Below are 20,567 nucleotides of genomic sequence, written 5' to 3'. Positions count from 1 at the left end.
ACTTCTGATTTTCTCTGTCCAGCTACTAAGAAAAGTAATTGATTCCCAGAAACTGACCAAATATAATATTGCAGGCATTGCACAGCAGAAGTAGGCAGAAGCACCGTCAAGCTGGGTGTTGATTCTCCTCTCAGTTTGGCAGGTATGCTGTTGTTACTTCTTTGTACAACCTTGGTGCTAACCTATGGATAGCAGTGCAAAGCTGATTTCCATAGAATAATTTAAATACAGTTAAACTACAAAGCCTACTTAAAATGAAACCCCTGTTTATTGCAAGCAGAAATGTGAGAACCATTCTTTTTTTCAATGGTAAATAGCCCCATTAGTCCGAACACAGTTAACTGAGTAGAGTAGTCATAATTTTTGCTTCTCTGCTTTTGCTAGTCTGGATAGATACAGTTCTTCTTTATCTATTTCTCCATCACTTTGTTTCTACAATGCTGTGTCAAAACTAACTAATGGGAAGTAATTTCTGTAAAGGTATTGCCATTTATATTAAAATGGCTATTGCTACATATGGAATAGCAAAATCAAACTGTATGTTTTAAAGGCAGATGTGAGTAGCCATGACTTTTAATATGTCATCATTATGCATCATAATATGCATTTTTTTTCTAAACTGGTATACTTAGTGTAAGATGGATAACAATATTTTAGCCCACAAACTGGAAAATAAATATTCAACAGTAAAAGACAATTAAAAATAATCATTTCATTGATTTTTTTCAAGGGCTTTCTACTAAGTGAAGCTAAAGGTTTCCCTGATATGCATGCAGGCCTGTAGGTGTTACACATCTGGCCAGTATGTAGATGATGAGAGCCACTGGATTTAATATATCTGCATCTGACTACAGAAAGGCATTATAGGTTTTTTATTTGCACACTATAGCTTTCATACATACACAGTTTTCTGTGCACAGAATTATGTTTTTCTATGTCTAAGATACCCTCTCTGAAACCAACTAGCTGGAAGACCAGCTGGAGATCTTTTCAAAATATACTTCATGGTGTTGAAGGGAGGGTATTTTTATTTTTTTGGCCAGCAGTAAATTTTCTACCTCAGTAGCATGGCTTATGGTACAGTATTAAAGATCCAAGCTTTCACAGCAGGTTGTATTGGCTATGTAAGCTTACACTGATTAAGCTTCTAGAAAGAAACAGTCAAATAATAAACACAAAAAACAACAATGCAAATTCTCAATTGAATTTAGCTAAATCAATGAAATGTGAATTGTGAATTTATCTCACTTTAATATACATTATACAACTAAAACCAATTTAATAAACGGTCAAATCCACGGCCCATAGATTAATCCATATTGATATTTTCCATGCAGCATTATTTCTACTTTCCAGCACAAGATATCCAATACTACTGTTCTGTCAGTTGACAGTCACATTCGATTCTTTTAATAAAATCCTGTATTGCATTACTGCTAGACCGAACAAGAAGTGAATTTCCACATGGGAAATTTTGGAAGAAAAGTACATGCAGGTCTTAGTATTATTACAACTAAAGGCAATAATAAATACTCTTTTCTTGACGTATCAGGTATATTGATACATACTATCGAAATAAATACAAAAATTGCCACTAATTACTGTAGCATCACACTTGGAAGATGTGACCTGGAGCCTGGAGCCTACCTCACCTGTTTGACTGCAAATTCCCCTCTAGTGGCTGTTTCAAGCACACAGACTTCGCAGATCGCACCGCTTCTTATATGAAGAACATTGTAACAGCTGGGCTCCATCCACTCCCTAACCATGCACACCACAGCGTTCTGGCACTGCACACACATGCAACACAAAGCTGGAGCCGTACTGCAAAATCCAGCTTTCCACTGATTTTCTCTCATGCCTTTGGGAAATGGTTAAGATTCTTTTAAGGCAGTAGGTTTTCCTTACAAAAAAAGTTAATATTGCAAAACTGCAATATTTCATATGATTCCTCTAATTGGCAAACGTGTTTCCCACAGAATCCAAGAATGGTTTTCAGCCCATAGGGCACCTTAATTTGTCATCTGCTGGTGGTCCCCAGCTTCCACATTTCTTTGTTTTAGCTTACTCTTCCTGTGAAATTCTTCCAAAACTAGGCACCAGAACCCACAAGTGGACAGCATTACTAGGTGGCCTTTGGCTAGTGTCCTGACCTTAACATCTCGGAAGACCTCACCATGTATGAGCTTGAGAGCCTTAGTGCTTTCATGTTCTCTGGATCAGAGCTTGTTGTTCTTGCCTTCAGGGTACTGGTCCCTCAGTGCTACCTTAGCTGTCTGGAAGGTCTGGCTCAGGCTGAGACTTTAAGGGTTTCCAATTTCTCTGCTCTAGAGCCAGGAGGAGGCAGAGGTTGGATGTTTCGTCTTCCCATTTTCACTGTAGAGACCATAGAAGCAAGGCAAGCCATGAAAAGCCAGAAGACTCAGAGCTTGTGCTCTTGTTCAGTTTCATGTTTCATATTATTTTGAATGGAAATAAAAATAAAAATGTACTTTAATTTTAAACAGAAATTTCATGTTTCTGTTGAAACTTAGAGCAAATAAAAAAAAAACAACAACCAAACCACAAAACAAACAAACAAACAAAAAAACCCAAATAACAAAACAAACCCAAACCCAAAACCTACAAAGCAAAGCAGATTTTATCACAGATATTTGGAGTCAAATGACCTGGACCTAAGAAGAGCTTCTTCCTTTTTCTCGTCTCTGCACATTCATCTGCAGTCACCTCAGTGTCAAGCATGTGCTGAAATATGCTATAATCACAGCCTTCTGTCTAATGGTAAGCATGCACATGAACTTCTCCCATAGCAGTTCCTGAGAATGATACACTCTGTCTTGTAATCTTGGAAAAATAAAACTCATTTTCCCTGGAAAAGTAAAACTGACTACAAACCCAGTTTATTACATGCACAGAATAAACTACCAAAGGATGACAACTATTTTTTTTTTCCTTTCTAATCTTGTTCAGTTATATTTATTTGAAAAGTTATTTACAATTCCAGGGTAGAAATGTACTTTTGAAATAGTTTTACTTTTCAACATTGTATGTCAATAGGTTGCCTTGTCACCTTTTTCTCAGCTTGTGGGGGATATGAAAATGAAAACCACAGATAAGCAAAAATCAGATTACAAATCAATCTTCAGAAAATGAAAATATTCTATTATTGTAAATTGCTATAGATGGTATTTGGACAGAAAACAACCCATTCTCATTAAGAGTGAGATTTAACTTTATTTTTTCACACTGAAATAAAACTTTAACATGTGAGCAATCCCACTGAAATGATTTTGTATTGTTAATGTTCAAGGTGAGAGCCTGATCCCACTGAAGTAAATGGCAGAGATTCCACTAACTCCAGAAGAGTCAGATTTAATTCTTGGTCTCCTTCATCTGTTAAAAGTCTGTCCTGCACCTACCTAGCAGCATAAGAAAGTAAAGTCTCATCACAGAAAAGGATTATGTATCCTTGATGAACATCATGTGATATGGTAATACAGAGGATTTAAATCATATAGTACAGTTTCTTAATCATCATATACCAGATTTTTGTCTTTGTGCTCACCTTTACTGACCTTCAGATATATGGTATCTCTGTATAATATAATTTCCATAGAGCTCTAAGGTTTAGCTCACCCCTGCTTACATTGACCTTGTTAGCAGCTGTGGTGTTGTTTAACATTAGGGTCAGCATTGCAGGAGAGAAGTTGATTAGGGATATATGTGTTTGGGAAAGGAATTGATGAACTAATCCTGTGGAAGGGAATAGTCCTCTTCAGGAGCACTTTACTGTTCTTTTTTATGAAGAGTACTTTCTATTGCAGTGGAAATGATGGATTAGTTTTGTTTGCGGAAACTTCTGAACTTCCATTGTTCAAGGGTCCACAGCGCAGGACGCACTTGCAGACGAGTGCAAGCACTTGGCTGGGAGCCAAAGGAAAGTTTTGCTAAAGGTCTCAGTTGGAAATGATGACTCCAGGAAGTGAAAGTTTGACTTAGTTCAAGTTGCAATGAGCGTGCAAAATAGATTCACGATCATTCAAGTTCATTTGCAAGTTGTGGCTATGCAAGTGAGTTTAATCACCAGTATCTTGCAAACTGAGTCTCAACAAGTCTCAAACTGCTAGTATGGCTCCTTCCTTAGAGGCAAAAATGTATTATAAAGTAGGATGGAACAGAATAAACTTTGTTGATGCAGTATAGTCTTAAGCATGATCCAATACAATGCAGCACTTAACTTATTCTTTATTTTGTTTTACTCCTATGAGACAAGAAGAAACAGCCTGGCAACGTTTCTAGATTATAAACTCTTTAGAGGATGGAATATGTCTCTGTACGTGTACTTTGAAGTGCCTCTGACACCTTGGGGTTCTTTATAAATTGTAGTAATAACAATCGTTTATTGCTGTGCAGTGTGGTCTGGTCTCCCATTTACATTCAGTATGATTGGTTGTGCTGTGTCGCTGTCCTGTTCATCACTTCTCACCTTGCACTTACATGCTACTTCTATTATGGTTATTTTTAGAATACATAAGGCACTCAAATAACATGATTACAAGTGTGGAGCAACAGCTTAGGAAATAGATAGGAGGATAGTTCACAGAAAGAGGCAACATACTGCACCTAAGCTGTGCAAGATCAAACCTGACAATGTAAAATCGAAGAGAGAGGGTTTAATATCAAAATAATGTGTTGATATTATAATGAGTACTGCTTTTTTTTTCTTTCAGTTCAGTTACCATCATTTAATCAATTTCTGGATTCCTTTTTAAAATTCTATATGTATGCATGTGCAGGGGTGGCTATAATATACACATGTGTAAATATATGCACACCCACACTTGATGCATGTGTGTTTTGTAAAACACACAGAAAATAGTGTGCTGCAGGAAATAAAATGGACCGATCCTAAGGTCCTATAATGCCATTTTCCATTCCTGGAGGGAAATAAACTGACCACATTTCCCTTTCATGGAATGTGAGAAATCTTTATAGAAAGCTTCACTTTGTGTCAACTTCAGGAATGGGTTATATTTACATACATTCAGACAGTTTGTGATGCCTGGAGGTAATGAGTAGCAGGGAAGGGTGCAGCGTGGAATGCTCTTCCAACTCTGGCTGACAGAGGGTACTGAGTGTTTTGTTCTAGTTGTCAGATGTTAGAGCACCCCTGTGATTTCTCCAGCTTTGTGCTGAAGGCTGGCTTGGGTTCTTATCTCCAGGATGGTGCTGAATGGGTGGGGGCATAAAAGAATCTTTATCTCCCCTCTTTACTTCAGTGCAGCAGAGGAATGAACCCAATATAATATTACTGCTTCAGGTAAAGTTTTTAAGTTTGTGTCCCTCAGGATATTGGTGTTTTATGATGTACTGAACAATAGAGAAATTTTGCATCAGATGAAAATATTCCCCCTTGTTTTTTCTGTTGAATTAAATACTGTAAATTGGTCTGTCACAAATTCTATAATAATCTTTTGAGACATATAATTACATACATGTAGCATATAACTTTTATGTTTTTTAAAAAAATATTTTTTATTAAGATTATACACATTAGTAATTCTTAATATTATTATGCCCAGTCCCCTTCTATCAGAGGTACTCTCTCCTGCGATCCTTCTCTGGAACCACTTGTTCCTCCTAAACCTTTAGATTACCTGTATTCACTTGTCCTGCTGGAAGACCTCCTAAAACCTCATGGCTGTCCTGACTAGAAACTTTATTCTAGACTCCAGTCAATTTTACTTATGGTCAATATAGTCTCATTTATTTTTGGTGTCATCATTTAAATCTGACATTCATTTTGGTGCTCCTTCACTTAACTTCCCTTTCTCTGATCATATGAAGTCAATGTATGTATATACATCTCACCGACAGTGAGTGCAGCAGGACTCCGCATGAGGCATGGACTGGAAGCTTTATAATTCACCAAAGATCATGATTTTGTTACTACAGTTGTTTATTGACATTACATTTATTTACATCTCACACAGTAAGAAAATGTAGTTAAACATTAGTCTAAATAAAGAAATTATATCCCTGTAGATTTTTAGTAGATTTCAAATCATTAAGGTTTGATGTTTGTTGGTTTAGTGCAGAAGAATGGGACTGTGGATTGTTTTGGCGGAACTTGAAGGCAGTTTAGATACATTGTTTCAATAAACAAAGTTTCTAACTTCAACCCCAAAATAACAGTGTATCATAAAGCCACTGTTCAAAAGTATTTGGTTACTAAGTTTCTAATTTCACCCCCCAAAATAACACTGTATCATAAAGCCACTGTTTACAAGCATTCGATTAGTGACTGCTAAGCTACATCTTCAATAGTTTTAACATATTGAGGCAATGTAATTTTCAGATAGAACTATTCTTAATTCATTTTTACTTCAAGAGCAATTGGTACAGGTCCTAAATACTTGTCTTAGAGATGTGTTTGACAAGGTAACATCTGGATAAGATGTAAAGGCTTAAGAAAATAATTAATTTTAAGTAATATAACTCAGCCTGAAATGGATGAAGGTCCATCCTTCTAAATAATTTTTAATTTTAATAATGATTTTGAAGAAGATGTAGTTATTGAGAGCAGTGAACATGAGATAGGGTATAAATATTCCATCTCCATTGCTTAGAAGCCCATAGAAAACGGTACTCAGTAAATGCGAGGTGTCTGGGGACGTTAGCTGACAAGGTCAAGTAGTTGGATTAAAGCAAATTCATTTTGTAGCTGGAGATTTAGTCAGGGTTATAAAACAGAGAAGTCATCTCAAGTAAGGAAACCTAACAAGAAAGCAATACATCATCTGCATGAAGTGAAATATATTTCTCTCAGCCATTTAGCTTCATGTGAGAAATAAGGAAAGGTTTTGGAAGTACTATTCTAGTGTGAGCTATTTGAATACCAGTAAGTGATAATGTAAACCAGCTGTGCTTTGTTTCAGTGATTCAGTTTAGCATTATTGCTACTGGGATACACCAACGTCATGAATTGATTTGGGATGAAGATATGTATTTCATTACCAGTTTGAAAGTTTGTATAGTTTTAACATAAGGAATTGATTTTCAACACCCTTCTCCTGCCATTGCTGAAGTTTAAGGGAGACACAGCATTAGTTTCAGGAGAACTGGGCTCTTTGACTTTCTTAGGCAGTTTGAAAATGGAAGACACTGCAGGAGATCCCCTGGAGAAACAGAAACTGAGCTGTCTTGTAGATGGTTGCTTATTACCTCAATTTAAGATTCAGATCATATAAACCTTGCTGTGTATGAGCTCGCATATTTTGGAACAGACAGTATGAAACTGTGACGATTTCAAAAGCTACAACACTCTTAGAGAAAAGGGGGATTTCTTCTGAATGGGCAATCACTGATTAATAATTGTCCCTGTCCAAAAAGGAGATACTGGAACTGGACTTGTGTGTCATCAAGGACATCCTGTGGTGTTTTGGGTTTTTTTACTAGCTGCATTTAATGTGCATCTGTGTGTTTTAAGATCAACTCATTCATGACTTGCTCTGAAATGCAAAAACTGGAACTTGTTGATCTTAATACCAATTTGTTTTCTTGCATTCAATTCAAGATGCTGTTTTCCATACAAAGGTATTTTAACAAAATGTATATGTATACAACCCAAGATGAAATAACAAAATTAAAGAAAACAGATTACATCTGTGTATTTTTATACAATTGGTATTTCTTAGAATTAAAGGCTCTAGAAATAGGACTACCCAATTATCACATCTACTGCAAATGTAGAAAATCTAAATTAAAGGTTCTTTTTTTTTTTTTTTTTTTTTTTACCTATGTGGTTTTTGAAGTTAAAAATGTGTTTCACTATTTTTTTGAAATTTTAATTACGTAAAATCTCACCATGACAGGTATTTTGATTAGCAGGCTCTTTCCTTTCTAGAAGTCTATGCCACTGCTCCTTCTTATGTATTTTCTTTTATGGAATAATTTCTCCTAGTGTTATCTCCAACTAATATCTTGGTCATAGTACAACACACTTGGTTCTCATCAGCATTATTCATAAGCCATTCCTCATGTTACCTGACTTTCTTTTATTTACTGAAATGTCTTTATTTTCGTACTGCAGTGCACAGAACCAAGGATAACATCCTAGGTCAAGGAGTTTAACAAAGTTTAACAGAGAGAACAAGAGTGATACATTAAAAAATACTGATGAGAACACTAAAAGTAGACGAGAGAATCATATAAATAAGCAAATAGGAATCAAAAGTAATATATGAGGTGATTAATAGGTTACAAAAGAAGGCATGCCCATCAACATACATATTTTTCTGTCTTTAAAACAATCAAAGCTTTTTTTATATGAGGCGGAAACTTATGGTTCTTCATGTAGGTCCCTCATCTTGCATCCAGAGGCCTTTTTCCCAAACCCCAGGCAGACTGATGGGCTGGAGGCCAATCAAATAAGTACATTGCTCTAGGCATTGTTGAATTGGATGCTGCAAGCCCACATCTCTTCTGACAGAATGTATTAGAGTTAAAAGATGCTGAAAGTCATCCATTAGGTGTCATTTGAGAATAAGAGAAATGTTAATTTTATATAAACATTGGCTGGTAATCTTATATACAGTAAATGTGGACAGCACAGGTTCACAACCCCCGTTTTGGGCAAGATAATCAAAAGCTGATCTGACCTTACCTGCAACAGCGTTAAACTAAGGAGATATCTGGGTAGCACTTTCATTTTTAAATCATTTGATAGTTACTCCACTGGCTTCCTACTATGTATTTTGAAATGTTTTGTATTTTAAGAGACACAAGTTAGCCATTTAGATGCTGGCATATCCACGTTATGAAGCAGTGAACAAAATAAAAACTGTATCCTGCAAATACTTTCCATCAAGCTCCAACATTTACACTTCTGTGTGGGGGTAATAACTGTGACTCAAAATGTTCAAAAACACAAGTAGCCCCAAAGCCATAATGTGTCCTAGTGCCACATAGATTTTATGGAAAAAAATAATTTGTCCTGTAAGTTTTATAGGTATAAACTCAGAATGTCTTAGAAAATTAATTCAGACTCAGATTTTACACTTTCCTCAGTTGATCTATGTATGGTAATCATATGAAATTCACATCCACTTCTACTTTTAGGCATGGTTTGAAAATGTAGTGACACGTAGTATTTAGATGTATATCTACTCAAAGTTGTTGATCAGTCTCTAATTTGGAAGAAATTTTGTATTTTGCACTAACTAAAGTTGTTGAAAAAATTCATGCATCTTGGGAGATTTTATTATGAATTATTTCAGCTCAAGCAATATTTTTCAATTTACAGGACAAGATGAAAGGTTAAGAACCCTTTAGAATAGCAATTATCTTGTTTTATCACCACAATCAGATGCATTCTGAGAAGCAGAAAAGACAGTCTATAAACCAGGGGTCCAAGTACCATAATCATCAAGAGTACAGAATACATCATGGGGTAATACATGAGTATAATGGCAAGAATAATGACAAGAATATATAGAAAAATTGTCTGATTTCTTCATTAACTTGAGAGATGTAAATTTTCCATTCTGTCATCCTAAAATTCTCAGTCCAGAAACCACATGGAATATCACATAGTTGAAATATAGGCTAAAATGATGGATTAAGGAATAAATACTATTTAGAAGCAAAGTGGTGAGATAACAAAGCAAGTAGTATAGTTAATGGTGTAACAAATATAGTAATGAGACATGTGACATTAAAACAATACAAAAATTCTTCATAATAATTCCAGTGTGTAATTCAAGGAATCAATGACTAAGAAGCAACATTTTCACAAGTAAAATTTTGCCTTTTTTGTTTGTACCAGTCCTACAGAGTGAGTCAAAGGGAATTTAAAATAAGTGCAAAAGCTCATTCAATAAATACCCTCATCTGTGGCTAGGTGAGTCATGAAGCCTACCATTTCGTGGCCAGAAAGTGGCCGTGGCAACCACCTTTAGGGAAAGGATCACACTTCAGAAATGTCTCTAGGATTTTGTTGGTCAATGTCCAAAAACCAGGAAAATACAAGTTGGAATATAGGATCCATAAATTAGATTGTTTGGTGTTCATTATAGAACTATGCCCTATAAAGGGCAGCTAATTTGAATGAAACAAGTTAAGATAATTACTATATACACAAATAAACTCAACATTATCACGTGAAAATAAAGCCTTTGGAGTCACCATTGGTGTTCTCACTCTTGTATTGCTGCTGCAGGTCAGTTAACATCTACTGAGGTAATTTGTGATGCAGGGAAGCAAACAAGTCATCTGCGTTTTTAAAAAAAACAACGCATTTGCTGTAAATGAAGTTATCCTCCAGAAGACTGTATACGAGTAACATACCTTTTGCTTACCAGTGGCAGTTAAAAAGTTAGTTTTCTGGATCCAGGAGTAAACAGACAAATTTGTAGAAATATTATGCCTAGGCATTCTCTAGAAGTTAGACATCCAGCTGACGTACTCGCGAAATAATATCTAACACAAGAAATTTAAAAAACACACTAAACTACGTTTTTGTTACAGATGGTAACTGAAGTTAGCAGAGTTCTGTAGGAGTAAATGTGGTCCGCTGTGTTTGATCAGTGCCACAGTACTAGAAACACAGCTAATGGGACAGATCACACTTCTCACAGAATAAATAAAACAAATTTAATTACAGCAAAAGCCAAATATTGTGCTCCAGGACTTAAAGAGCCTCTAATTATTAGTGATATGGACCAGAGTAAGCATAGAGCCATGGCCTACTTCTGGGTTTGTCAGTAGTCCCCTAAAACAGGCAACACTGGACTGGGAACAACTCATTAATGTCTCCAGCCACCCACTGCCCGAGTAGCATGTTACGTGGCAGGCAAAGCTGCCCTAGAGCAGTGGCTTCTCCCTGCCACATCATGACATCTCACCACACCACCCTGCTTGCTCTCGCCTAAATGTTGCTCTCCTCATTCCTTAATGCTCTTTGTCACAGGCTTTTGCACTACGGAGGTTTCTGGTCTGACCCCCGGAAAACAACTTCAGTATTCTCACACTTATGAGTAAAACAGGGTTGATGTATCTTGATTCCAAAAGTCAATAAAATACTGTTTTTGTGGAATCAGTATAATTCATCTTTAGCTACCGAATATTTGGGTATCTATTTTAAAAGGGGGTTCATCTACATATGTACAGATGTCTGCTTGCTCTGCTGTAGAGAGAATCCAGAACACTAGCTAGATTTTTAGTTAAGTGAATATGAGGTGGATTCTGTCCATAATAGAACTTTATGTAATGAAATAATTTCATAAATAGCTGTTAAATAATCATTATTTTATACGAATGTGGCCAGCATTCTGTCTTTTGGACCAATAGACATAAACGAAATGTCAGGCAGTTAACTTTACCCTGTTGCTTATATCAATGTGTGCAAAGCAATTTGTTTTGATGATTGGAGAACACTACAAAAATGCTCTGTGCTCAGTTGTACTGATGAAAATGATTTTATGAAATTAAGGGCAACCATCCCTTGGGTGCCTGATGGGAAATCATTAGGGAGTAGTTATTCTTCAGGATTTTTATTTGGAGAGCTTCCACCTTAATCCTTCTAAAATCAGTGACTTGGAAACAATCAAGAACTCTGATTTCCTCCTTTTTATGCTATTATAATTCCTAACTATCAGTATCATTCAAACGATTGCATCTAGAGCAACATTTTAGAAAGCAGCTTGATTCAAAGTTTAAATTTCATTTTCAAGAAGGATTAAAAAGGAAGACTGAAAAGGATTTTAAGTTACTGAGACACTTCAGAAAATTGTAACCATAGTTTTACCTTTTAAAGTGCTATGTGAATTTTAAGATGTTTCTTGTGGATTTAAGGAGAGGAGAATCTGAATTAAATTTTACTGTGAGCAGATATAATGTGAAGGAGATAAACACTATGTATACTGCTAATATCAGAAAAATCAATGATGTGTTTAAGTCAACAAATTTTGAGAATAATTTAGCTTTACTGTGGTGTAAGGTGGCTATTAAAAATACTTCAAATTTTCTCAAAAGACTATGGAGTTACAAATTACTGAGTGATTCTGAACTGTATTTTCCCTTTGTTCTTCAGTCCATTGGACTATGGTATCTTTCACTTATTTTACTAAGTCTGCTGCACAATATAAGCGGCTGGTTCTGAAGGTAGAAAACCTCAAGGGGTCCCACTTTCAAAAGGCTGCATGGTAAGATTTCCTTTCTGGTGTAGCTGATTCTGTTTACAAGATAATGACATAAATTGAAGAGTTACATCAATTATGGATACCCCCTTAATAAACCAAAACATGTCCATGCTACTGAAAGGAACCTAAAATCTCAAAGAGACGCTGTGCTGGAATAGACTTTGAAGCTTTTATAACAGATTTTATTTATTCCAAATGATGATGATTGGTGATGATGATGATGATAATGATGATGATGTAGCATAGCTTTATATATTCCTTAAAATGGCAAACAATACCAACTCTGATATACACAGAGGGCAGCTTATGCTATTGCTCTGAGTGGTGGGAGCCTCATTTGCACAATATGGGGAATAGACAGGATACAAGTGCAGATTGTACCATAGACTCTACCAGCGATCATTATGCATTTATGTAAGAACATTCATTAAATGGATATATAGCAGAAGAAACACTCGGTTTTAAAAGCTGATGAATGTGATTATAAAGCCATAATGGTAAACTGGTAGATCTACCACAGGTACCACTGTACCTATATGGGGATCATCATATATTTTTTCCAGATTTCTAGTATTTTTAAATTCTTGATTATGCTTCTATGTATGTTGTTGAGATGCTAGTGTAAATGCAACTTCCTTCACTGAAACTGGGCAAACTGAGATGCCCATAATAGCTAATTTAGCTATGTGCAATGATAGAGACACTGCTAATTACTCCCAAAATAAGTGCCACATAATAGTTTCAGTGGAATGGAAGATCAAGGAGAAGAGAGCATGTTATTTTAAATCAAACTCTGCAACTAAAGTTGCACTTTATACTCATGTTACTATTTTATGAGCTTTGCCCTCCAAAGTCATAAACAGTAATTTGACAATATTAATGTTATCTTGTCAGTGTTATGCTATGTCTACATGAAATACTGCTGTTGGCTTATTTAAAAAGAAATAAAGATGGAAATAAAGATTTGTAAACCACTACAGCTGTCTGTTCTTCCTTTCCCGTCGTTTCTGCTACTATACTACTCCTTGCCTTTTTCTTCTTTTTTCTCACATTTTCTTCTGAAGTTCTCCCTCTCTTTGCTTAGAAGCTGCAAGAAAATTTTTGCTACATTATCATTTGCACTGCTGAGAAAGATGTCTCTCTCAGAAGCTGAGACTGTACAGTGTTAAGACTGTGCTAGGAGTAATATGCTCCTGGAGAGGCTAAGGTCACAGAATGCAGAGAAGTCCTCTGACTTGTAACAAAACTGGTCTCTGAAGCCCATGCACATGCCAAAACAGTAAGTTACTGCTGTTGTGGGCTGCCCGGTCTTGCTACTGGCAGAAAGTTGCAATGTGATGTGGGATTATATACACGTTTCAGTAGATTTCTAAGTTTTTAGTGGCCATCTGTAAGCAGTGGGGGTGAATGGGCTGCATTTCAGACAACCGAGGCATCCAGAAATATTTCCTCACAGGACACTGTTCCCTCCATCCCATACTCCAGATGCTGCCATATGTGTGATACAACATCTCATTCTGAATCCATGTTTTTAGCTTTCTTTAATCAAAAATCTTTCCCTAGCTATGCCACAGCTACTGAATTTTCCAGCTTAAGGCATGGCATTCTACACATTAGATCATGCAAGTCATTTTTGCAGTAGAATTTTGCTGATCTTGCAATATAGTTTTTTCTATAAAGGAGAACATGGGTGTCAAAATTAGGAGCTGTTTTGCATGTATAGTTTTACAGAAGTTAATGCAAATTTTTCCAGCGTATTACTGCAATCCTGTACAGTGAAAAAGAGTATTTTACATTATTATTAGAGAATTATGATGGCTATTCTGTGATTCTGATTTAAAGTTGCCCCAAAAGCCTAAGCAGTTTGGTAGACTAACAGTTTGTTCATCCATAAGATTACCTGAGCAATATCAGAGAGCATCCAGTCAGGAAATGAAGAATAATCTTTGCCACTATTTCTGGATAACAAATAAGATATAAATTTTAATGTGAGATGAAAAGTATCTTGCATAACTGAACTATTGAAAGAGAGCAGTGATTTCTGCTCTAAATAAGTAAGTGGAAAGAGACAGGAAACTGACACCAAGAAAATACTGAGCTTTGCACCAACCAAAAATGAACTCGGATCCAGAGAGTACCCTTTTTAGGAAAAGTCTGCTTAGGAATCCAGAAAGTTTCTGAGGTCACCATTTATTTCTATGCCATCCTCCCTTCTCCATATGGAGTGGACATGGGTTTTGGCCTCTGAACACTGGCAGATCTCCCAGAATGGATGCAAAGGTCTGTTCTATCAACATGAAGTCTGACTCAGCATTGATTCCAGCACTCTGTGTGTCTGGCTTCCTACATTGCTGCATCCATTGAAATCCTGTGGCCAGGAACTTCACTGTAGGGTTGTGATCACTCCTAGGGAGTAAAACATTCACAAAAAATGTAGTAGTAATTCAGTTCTAATTCGTTGACAGGACTGGTTGAAATGGCAATACATATCCACTGGCATCACCCACTTTCTGGATATACTTAGGTCTTCTGTAGGTTCCTGTGCATGTAAGGAATCTGCTCTGCAGCACTTTTCTTCTGTGTCATCTAGGAACACACTGGTAGAGCTGCTTCCTCTTTGTTTCAAAAATCAGAGGAAGCTTTATTTCTAAATTCAAGGCTCAGACTGATCATCTTTCATCTGCTCAGTGATATATTTAAGTCTGTCTCCCTGTTGTCTTAGAATCTTTGTCTGGCACGACCACACATAAAATCTCCAAATTATGAAATTAGAACAAAGTGTAGATTATTCAAACAGTTGGGAGAGGTGCAACTTGTCCCATATTCATGTTACAGGGGTATTAAGTCTGAGCCTTAATGATTTCATGGTTCTAGTCAACTGCTTCACTAGTGACCAAAGAAAGAGGAATAAAGTTACAAAAAGCTATGCTGTATATTCTAACACTGTAAGTGGGTAATACTTGGAAAAATACCACCTGTTCCTTTTTCATTTAGAGCTAAAGAACCAAAGGCTGTGATTTAAGATCATGGAAGAATCCAAGTCCTTACAAAAGAAATCAAAATCTGAGAGTCCAACAGAACCTATGCAATTAAATTTTCAACATTAAATGCTGTTATTGGGTGTTTTGAATGGTCAGAACTTGACTATGTGCATATCCCAGCAATCAAGTATATTTTCATTCAAATTCAATTGCTGCCTAAACTTTGGGATGTCTCCATTGTCTATCAGTATCTTTGTAAACAATAGCCCTTACCCAGATTGATGTGAGATTTCTGAAGTGATTTTGCTCAGTGTAACTCTTTTTCTCAAAAAAAGATAGGAAATCCATACTTGCTGGTCAAGAGGTTAGTTCTTCTGCCAAGAGAGTATTTCAGCATTTTAGTATTTCCTCCTCTCAATGAGGGAATGGAAAGGTTGTATTAAAAATCACTAAGTGTTCTCCAAAGAAGGAATATTTTTTTAAAAGTATGCATGTTATCTTTGTGTAAGATAGTTGCTAACACTTGAAGATCATGGAAATCTCAGCTTCAAATTTCCTAGTTTCTTTGCCAGAGTACAGGCACTTCAAGAATTTAAGTTTTGAACTATGATAACCATTCAGCTGGAGGGTTTACATAAATCTTTGAATCTTAGTAAGGTATAGACAATTGGAAGTGACAAAGTTTGAGATGATTAAGGAGTGAAGTTCTGTGGAGATTTTCCTCTTCCTGAGATACTGTAATTAACTAGAAGCATGTGTCATCTGGAATGGGCTTACACCACCACTGCTCACATCCAATTATTATTTTGGTTGAAAACCACTACATTTTAAAACTGTTCTTACTCCATCATTTCGAATTATCTGTCTGTACCCTCAGCTTTTGGACAGATGGCCACCATTTCCTCAGTACTAAACCTGGAAACATCCTTTCCCCTGCCCCCGCGCTCAGATGCTGTTGTTGTCTCCTGGCAGGGGGTTACCATTGCCCTGGCCATGTGGGCAAAGCACCCAGTGACTACTGCATGGCTGCTACAGGCAATGTCCAACGGGTGAACCTGAAGAGCTAGTGAATGGCACAGCCACTGCAACCTTGGTACAGACATAGTTACACCTACAGCAGTTCAGAAAACTATGCAATTGAGTGGGAGGTCCAAAAAATTTTTAAAATCTACTGTGAATGACTCTGTAGGTTAATGGAAAATACTGGGCCTATTCTTGAGCCCTGAGGGAAAGCTACGCCACTCAACTTGTGTCCATACGACTGAAGCCTCTGCCCCACCAAAAGACTGGCTTGTCCATATGGCTTATTGGGAACGGTTCCTAGTGAACAGCACCAGAGATCGGCTTAACAATAACAGTGTCAGTAATCACGTGCAGTGCTTGAGCTGTGTCCTGGCCCAGATAGCTAGAGCTTTTTTTCATCTGGGATATGCCACATGGTACTCATTCTGCTAAGGAAAATGGGTAATCTTCATGCAGTACTAAAGTGTACTAAATGAAATTTCCCCTGTGAATTAGAGAAAACTGTTCATTAACTTACCCCATTAATTACATTTTAAAACAGCAGGCATATGTATGTTTCTTTTTGGGATTTCACAAACAACTTTTTAACCCTTAGGTAAATAAGTCCAAAATACACTGAAATGACTAAGTGTAATAACCCTTTAAGTGATCAAACATACCTCTCTGAATAGTCAAATAAACAATACATTTTTATACGTCCTCTTTTGAGCTGATGAAGCAGAATATGGCCTTAATACCTCAGAAGAGACAAAATATGTAACTTAACTTACATTGCTGCTTAAATATTTACGAAAGCAAGAGTCAGCATAATAATGATGCTCTTATGTAATTTACCCTAAACAGTATGAAAGAATAAACACTTACTTTTGATACAGACTCTAGCACTGCTTCATTTTGCATTGCTGTTTATGACTTATTTATGACTGGTTTACACCATGTAAACTGTATTAATTTTTAAGTTGCGGTGGCTGAATAATGTTTTACAAGTTGCTGTTTGTATTCTGTACCAATGTTGGAAACAGGTAACTCCATTCATTCACATTTAAACAGCAGTAGGTTTAAAGGGGGTATCTGCCAAGTTACCCGTTTAGACTAAAAACACTGTGTGGAAGGCAGGCAACAAAACAGAAACAGAAATGAACGGTCAACCTTTATGAAGGAAAATACATTGCTAATTCTGTTTAGGGAACTAGACTGAAATTGAAGAAAATGGTGAGAAGGGGTCAATATCTATAAAATATTAACTTTAATTAGAAGGATGGGTATCTCATCCGTTCAAGCCCCTGTTTGAGCCTAATTCTGCAACAAAACTGTGGCAGTGCATTTAACTTCGTGGACTCTTACCATATTTGTCTATTATTGTAGAACACCTTCCCAAAAAACACTACCACTATTGACATTGGTACTTAACCATGAGCCTGCTTCTCAAGGAAAGAAACTGAAATATACATTTGGCACATCGCTGTCACCTCAGCTAAATGGCAAACATTTGTTATTTAGTCAGGTTCTTTAAAGTACCCGAACAACAAATATTTAATACGGTTCACAGTTTCCATCATGTTCTTTAATAAGGAAAGTGTTTTTGTAAATTCACTTATCGTTTATGAACATTATTTTCTAAGACGATATGATGGAAAATTTTAGTGTATCACCATGTTAGAATTTCTGCTGCTTATATGAAGACTTTTGCTATATTGGCCAAACAAATAACCACTGAAAGTTCTGAGAGGTCAAGCGGAAAACCTGTTATGTTGAGAGTATTTGGACCACAGAGGTAAGAGTTAAAGAAGTGCTTAACAGTTTACCTGAACATACATAATTTAATTCCTGTTAGTGAAGCTATAACAACACTTAACGTTGTAGTAAATCCATGCGTTGGATCTGAAATTTCTGGAAGCAGGGTAATAAAGACGTTTCAGTATCAAGTGTCCTGACTTGGCATCAGTGAAATCAGACTGATTGTTCTTTGTTTGTGTGGTTGGGGTTTTCTCCCAAGATTTTTGCACAGTTAGTGTTTGACAACACTGAGAGTCTGCTCACGGGTGCACGATGTTAAGCGGTACAGTAAGGTATGGAAAGCACGGTCTGTTCATAATGGGTCACAACTATATATGTAAATGAGATTATTCAAGTGATTAAAACAAGGATGCTCAAGAGAAATTTTGTTCTAAAGACACAGACTGTAAACATGAGCCTCGCTAACGGTTTAGCTTTGTCAAAACACTTAATTGGGATCAGTAACAGAAGCGTCAGACATTTCCTACTGTGCAAGAATTTTTTTTTCTAGATTATCGCTATGTAGATGGGCAAAAATAATTAAAGCCTGGGTAGTTAGTGCCGGCTTATCTCCCTCTCTCGTCGAAAAGTCAAAACAGGATCAATCACACGGGCACACAGCGGCGGCCACGCAGCCGGCAGCCGACACTCCCGCGACCCGCACGCCACCGCAGGCGGGTGCAGGCGGCCGGGCAGCCCGTCCCCTGCCGCGGCGGCACCAACGGCCCCGCCGGCCCCGGCCGCCGCCCCGCGGAGCGCTGCGGGCCCTGCCCCGGCGCGTGCCCTGCGGCCGTTAGAGGCCGCCTCGCGCGGGTGGCGGGCCGCGCGCCCCCGCCTCAGCGCTCGCCCGCGGCGACACCTGTGAGGCGAAGCCGGGATCCCCCTCTCCCGTGGCGGTGGGCACCCCTCCGCCGCCGACGCCCAGGAGCGCTCTGGCGTGGCGGAGAGACACTCTGCCCTCACCGGCCAGCCTCGGGCCCTGCGCGGTCTGCCGGCTCAGGGGCCGGCGCGGAGAGAAGCGTCTGCTCTTCCCAGGGGCAGCGCTGAGGCGAGGCTGCGCGGCGTGTGCGGCGGAGCGTAAAGGCACCCGGCTCTGCCCGGACACCCCGGCGGACTCCCTGTGCGGGGCGGGAGGACTTGTGCCAGCTGCGTGACTGTCACGGAGTTTCTTCGTCCCTTCTGACGTGCCTCTTTTCGGGAAAGTTGCAGCTCTCTCCGCCGCCAGAAGCGCCGGCAGAGCCGGGACAATTGAAGCCTCCCGCCTCAGCACCCCGTGCCCCTGAGGCAGGAGACGATTTGCATGCGGACTTGTCTCTGGTAGCAGCCACTGCTCGTCAAGCCTGACGGACAAACGCCCCCCTCTTTCCGCCCCCCCGTCCCGGAAAGCCCCTCCCTCGCCCCCTCCCTCGCCGGCACCTCCCGCCGCCTGTCAGTCGGAGCGGAGCGCGGCGCGGGGAGCGGAGGCGGCACGGCAACGGCAGAGAACGGGCGAGAGAGGGAGAGAGCGAGCGAGGAGCGAAGCTCTCTCCTCCCTCCCTCCCTCTCTCCCTCCCTCCCTTCCTTCCTCCTCTCTCTCTCCCTCCCTCCCTCCTCTCCCTCCCTCCCTCCCTCGCTCCTTCCCCTGCTCCCTCCCTCCGTTCTTTCTGCTTCTCTATCCCCTCATTCTCGCTCTCCGTCTCACCCACCCCGATCTCCGTTTCTCTTCACACACACACACACACACACACACACACACACACACTTTCCCTCTCCCTGTTCTTCTGTCATTTGACTTTGCATCTCAAGGCGGCCACCGGCGCCTCTATGAATCCCGTCTATTGATCTGTCACCCTCCCTCCACCCCCGTCCCCTCCCAGCTCCACTCCTGTACCTGGAGCAAGGCAGGAGCGGCAGCCGAGCAGCATGTCCCGAAGGAAACAGAGCAAACCCAGGCAGATCAAACGTAAGTTTCCTGAGGGGGGCTCCCTCTAACAGACTTTTATTTATCTCGTTCTTGGGAGACGCGAGAGAGGTGGCTGTGGGGAGCAATAGGGGGGTCCAGAGTACGGACCGAATGATGAAACTTTGCCAGAGAGGCTGAGGATGGGGAGAGAGAAGGGGGACAAGAGCGAAACCCAGGAGCTGCTCTGGTGCGGGGTGAGCAGGCTTCTCACTGTCTCGCGTTTTGCTCCTTTGGAGCTCTTGCTGCCTCCTCGTAGTATCTTCAAACTATTCCTCCGAGTTTCGGAGTGGGATCTCTCATGTTTTTTCAAGTTGAAGTAGCGCCGGGAGAGCAGCGTAGAACAGCTTGCCAACACTATACCCACTGAGCAACTTTCTGCGTCTAACGCGTGTGAACAGACCCATGCCGAGCCTGGGCTGCAGTAAGTACCAGGGGACCGCAGAAAGTGTGCGAGGGGAACAGACGAGAAAGTTCCCGCGGGGGAGTGGGTGGGCAGCGCCGCGCCGGCTGCGGGCCCCGCCGTCCCCCCGGGCGCCGTCCCCGCTCCGCGCCGCTCCGCGCCTGGCTCTGTGGCGCGGACCGCCCACGTCCCTCCGGGGCTCGCTTTGCGGCTGCACCGTAGGCGCACACTCGCCCGTGCTGTTT

General features: G+C 39.4%; 1 protein-coding gene across 3 annotated transcripts in view; it reads left to right on the top strand.

Annotated features, from left to right (window-relative positions):
• The first annotated feature begins 19,479 nt into the window (after positions 1–19,479).
• Positions 19,480–20,567, top strand: part of ZFPM2 (zinc finger protein, FOG family member 2) — a 321,580-nt gene continuing 320,492 nt past the window's right edge. For all 3 annotated transcript variants that reach the window (XM_037381536.1, XM_037381537.1, XM_037381535.1), the window contains exon 1: positions 19,480–19,922. In XM_037381536.1, the coding sequence (XP_037237433.1) occupies positions 19,883–19,922 (40 nt within the window). In that variant the 5' untranslated portion in view covers positions 19,480–19,882. The remainder of the gene's footprint in view (positions 19,923–20,567) is intronic.

This window comes from Falco rusticolus, chromosome 3 (genome assembly GCF_015220075.1).
Source record: "Falco rusticolus isolate bFalRus1 chromosome 3, bFalRus1.pri, whole genome shotgun sequence".
In the NCBI taxonomy this organism is placed as follows: Eukaryota; Metazoa; Chordata; class Aves; order Falconiformes; family Falconidae; genus Falco; species Falco rusticolus.
Note: the sequence above shows the minus strand (reverse complement) of the source record. Positions and strands in the feature narration are given on the sequence as shown.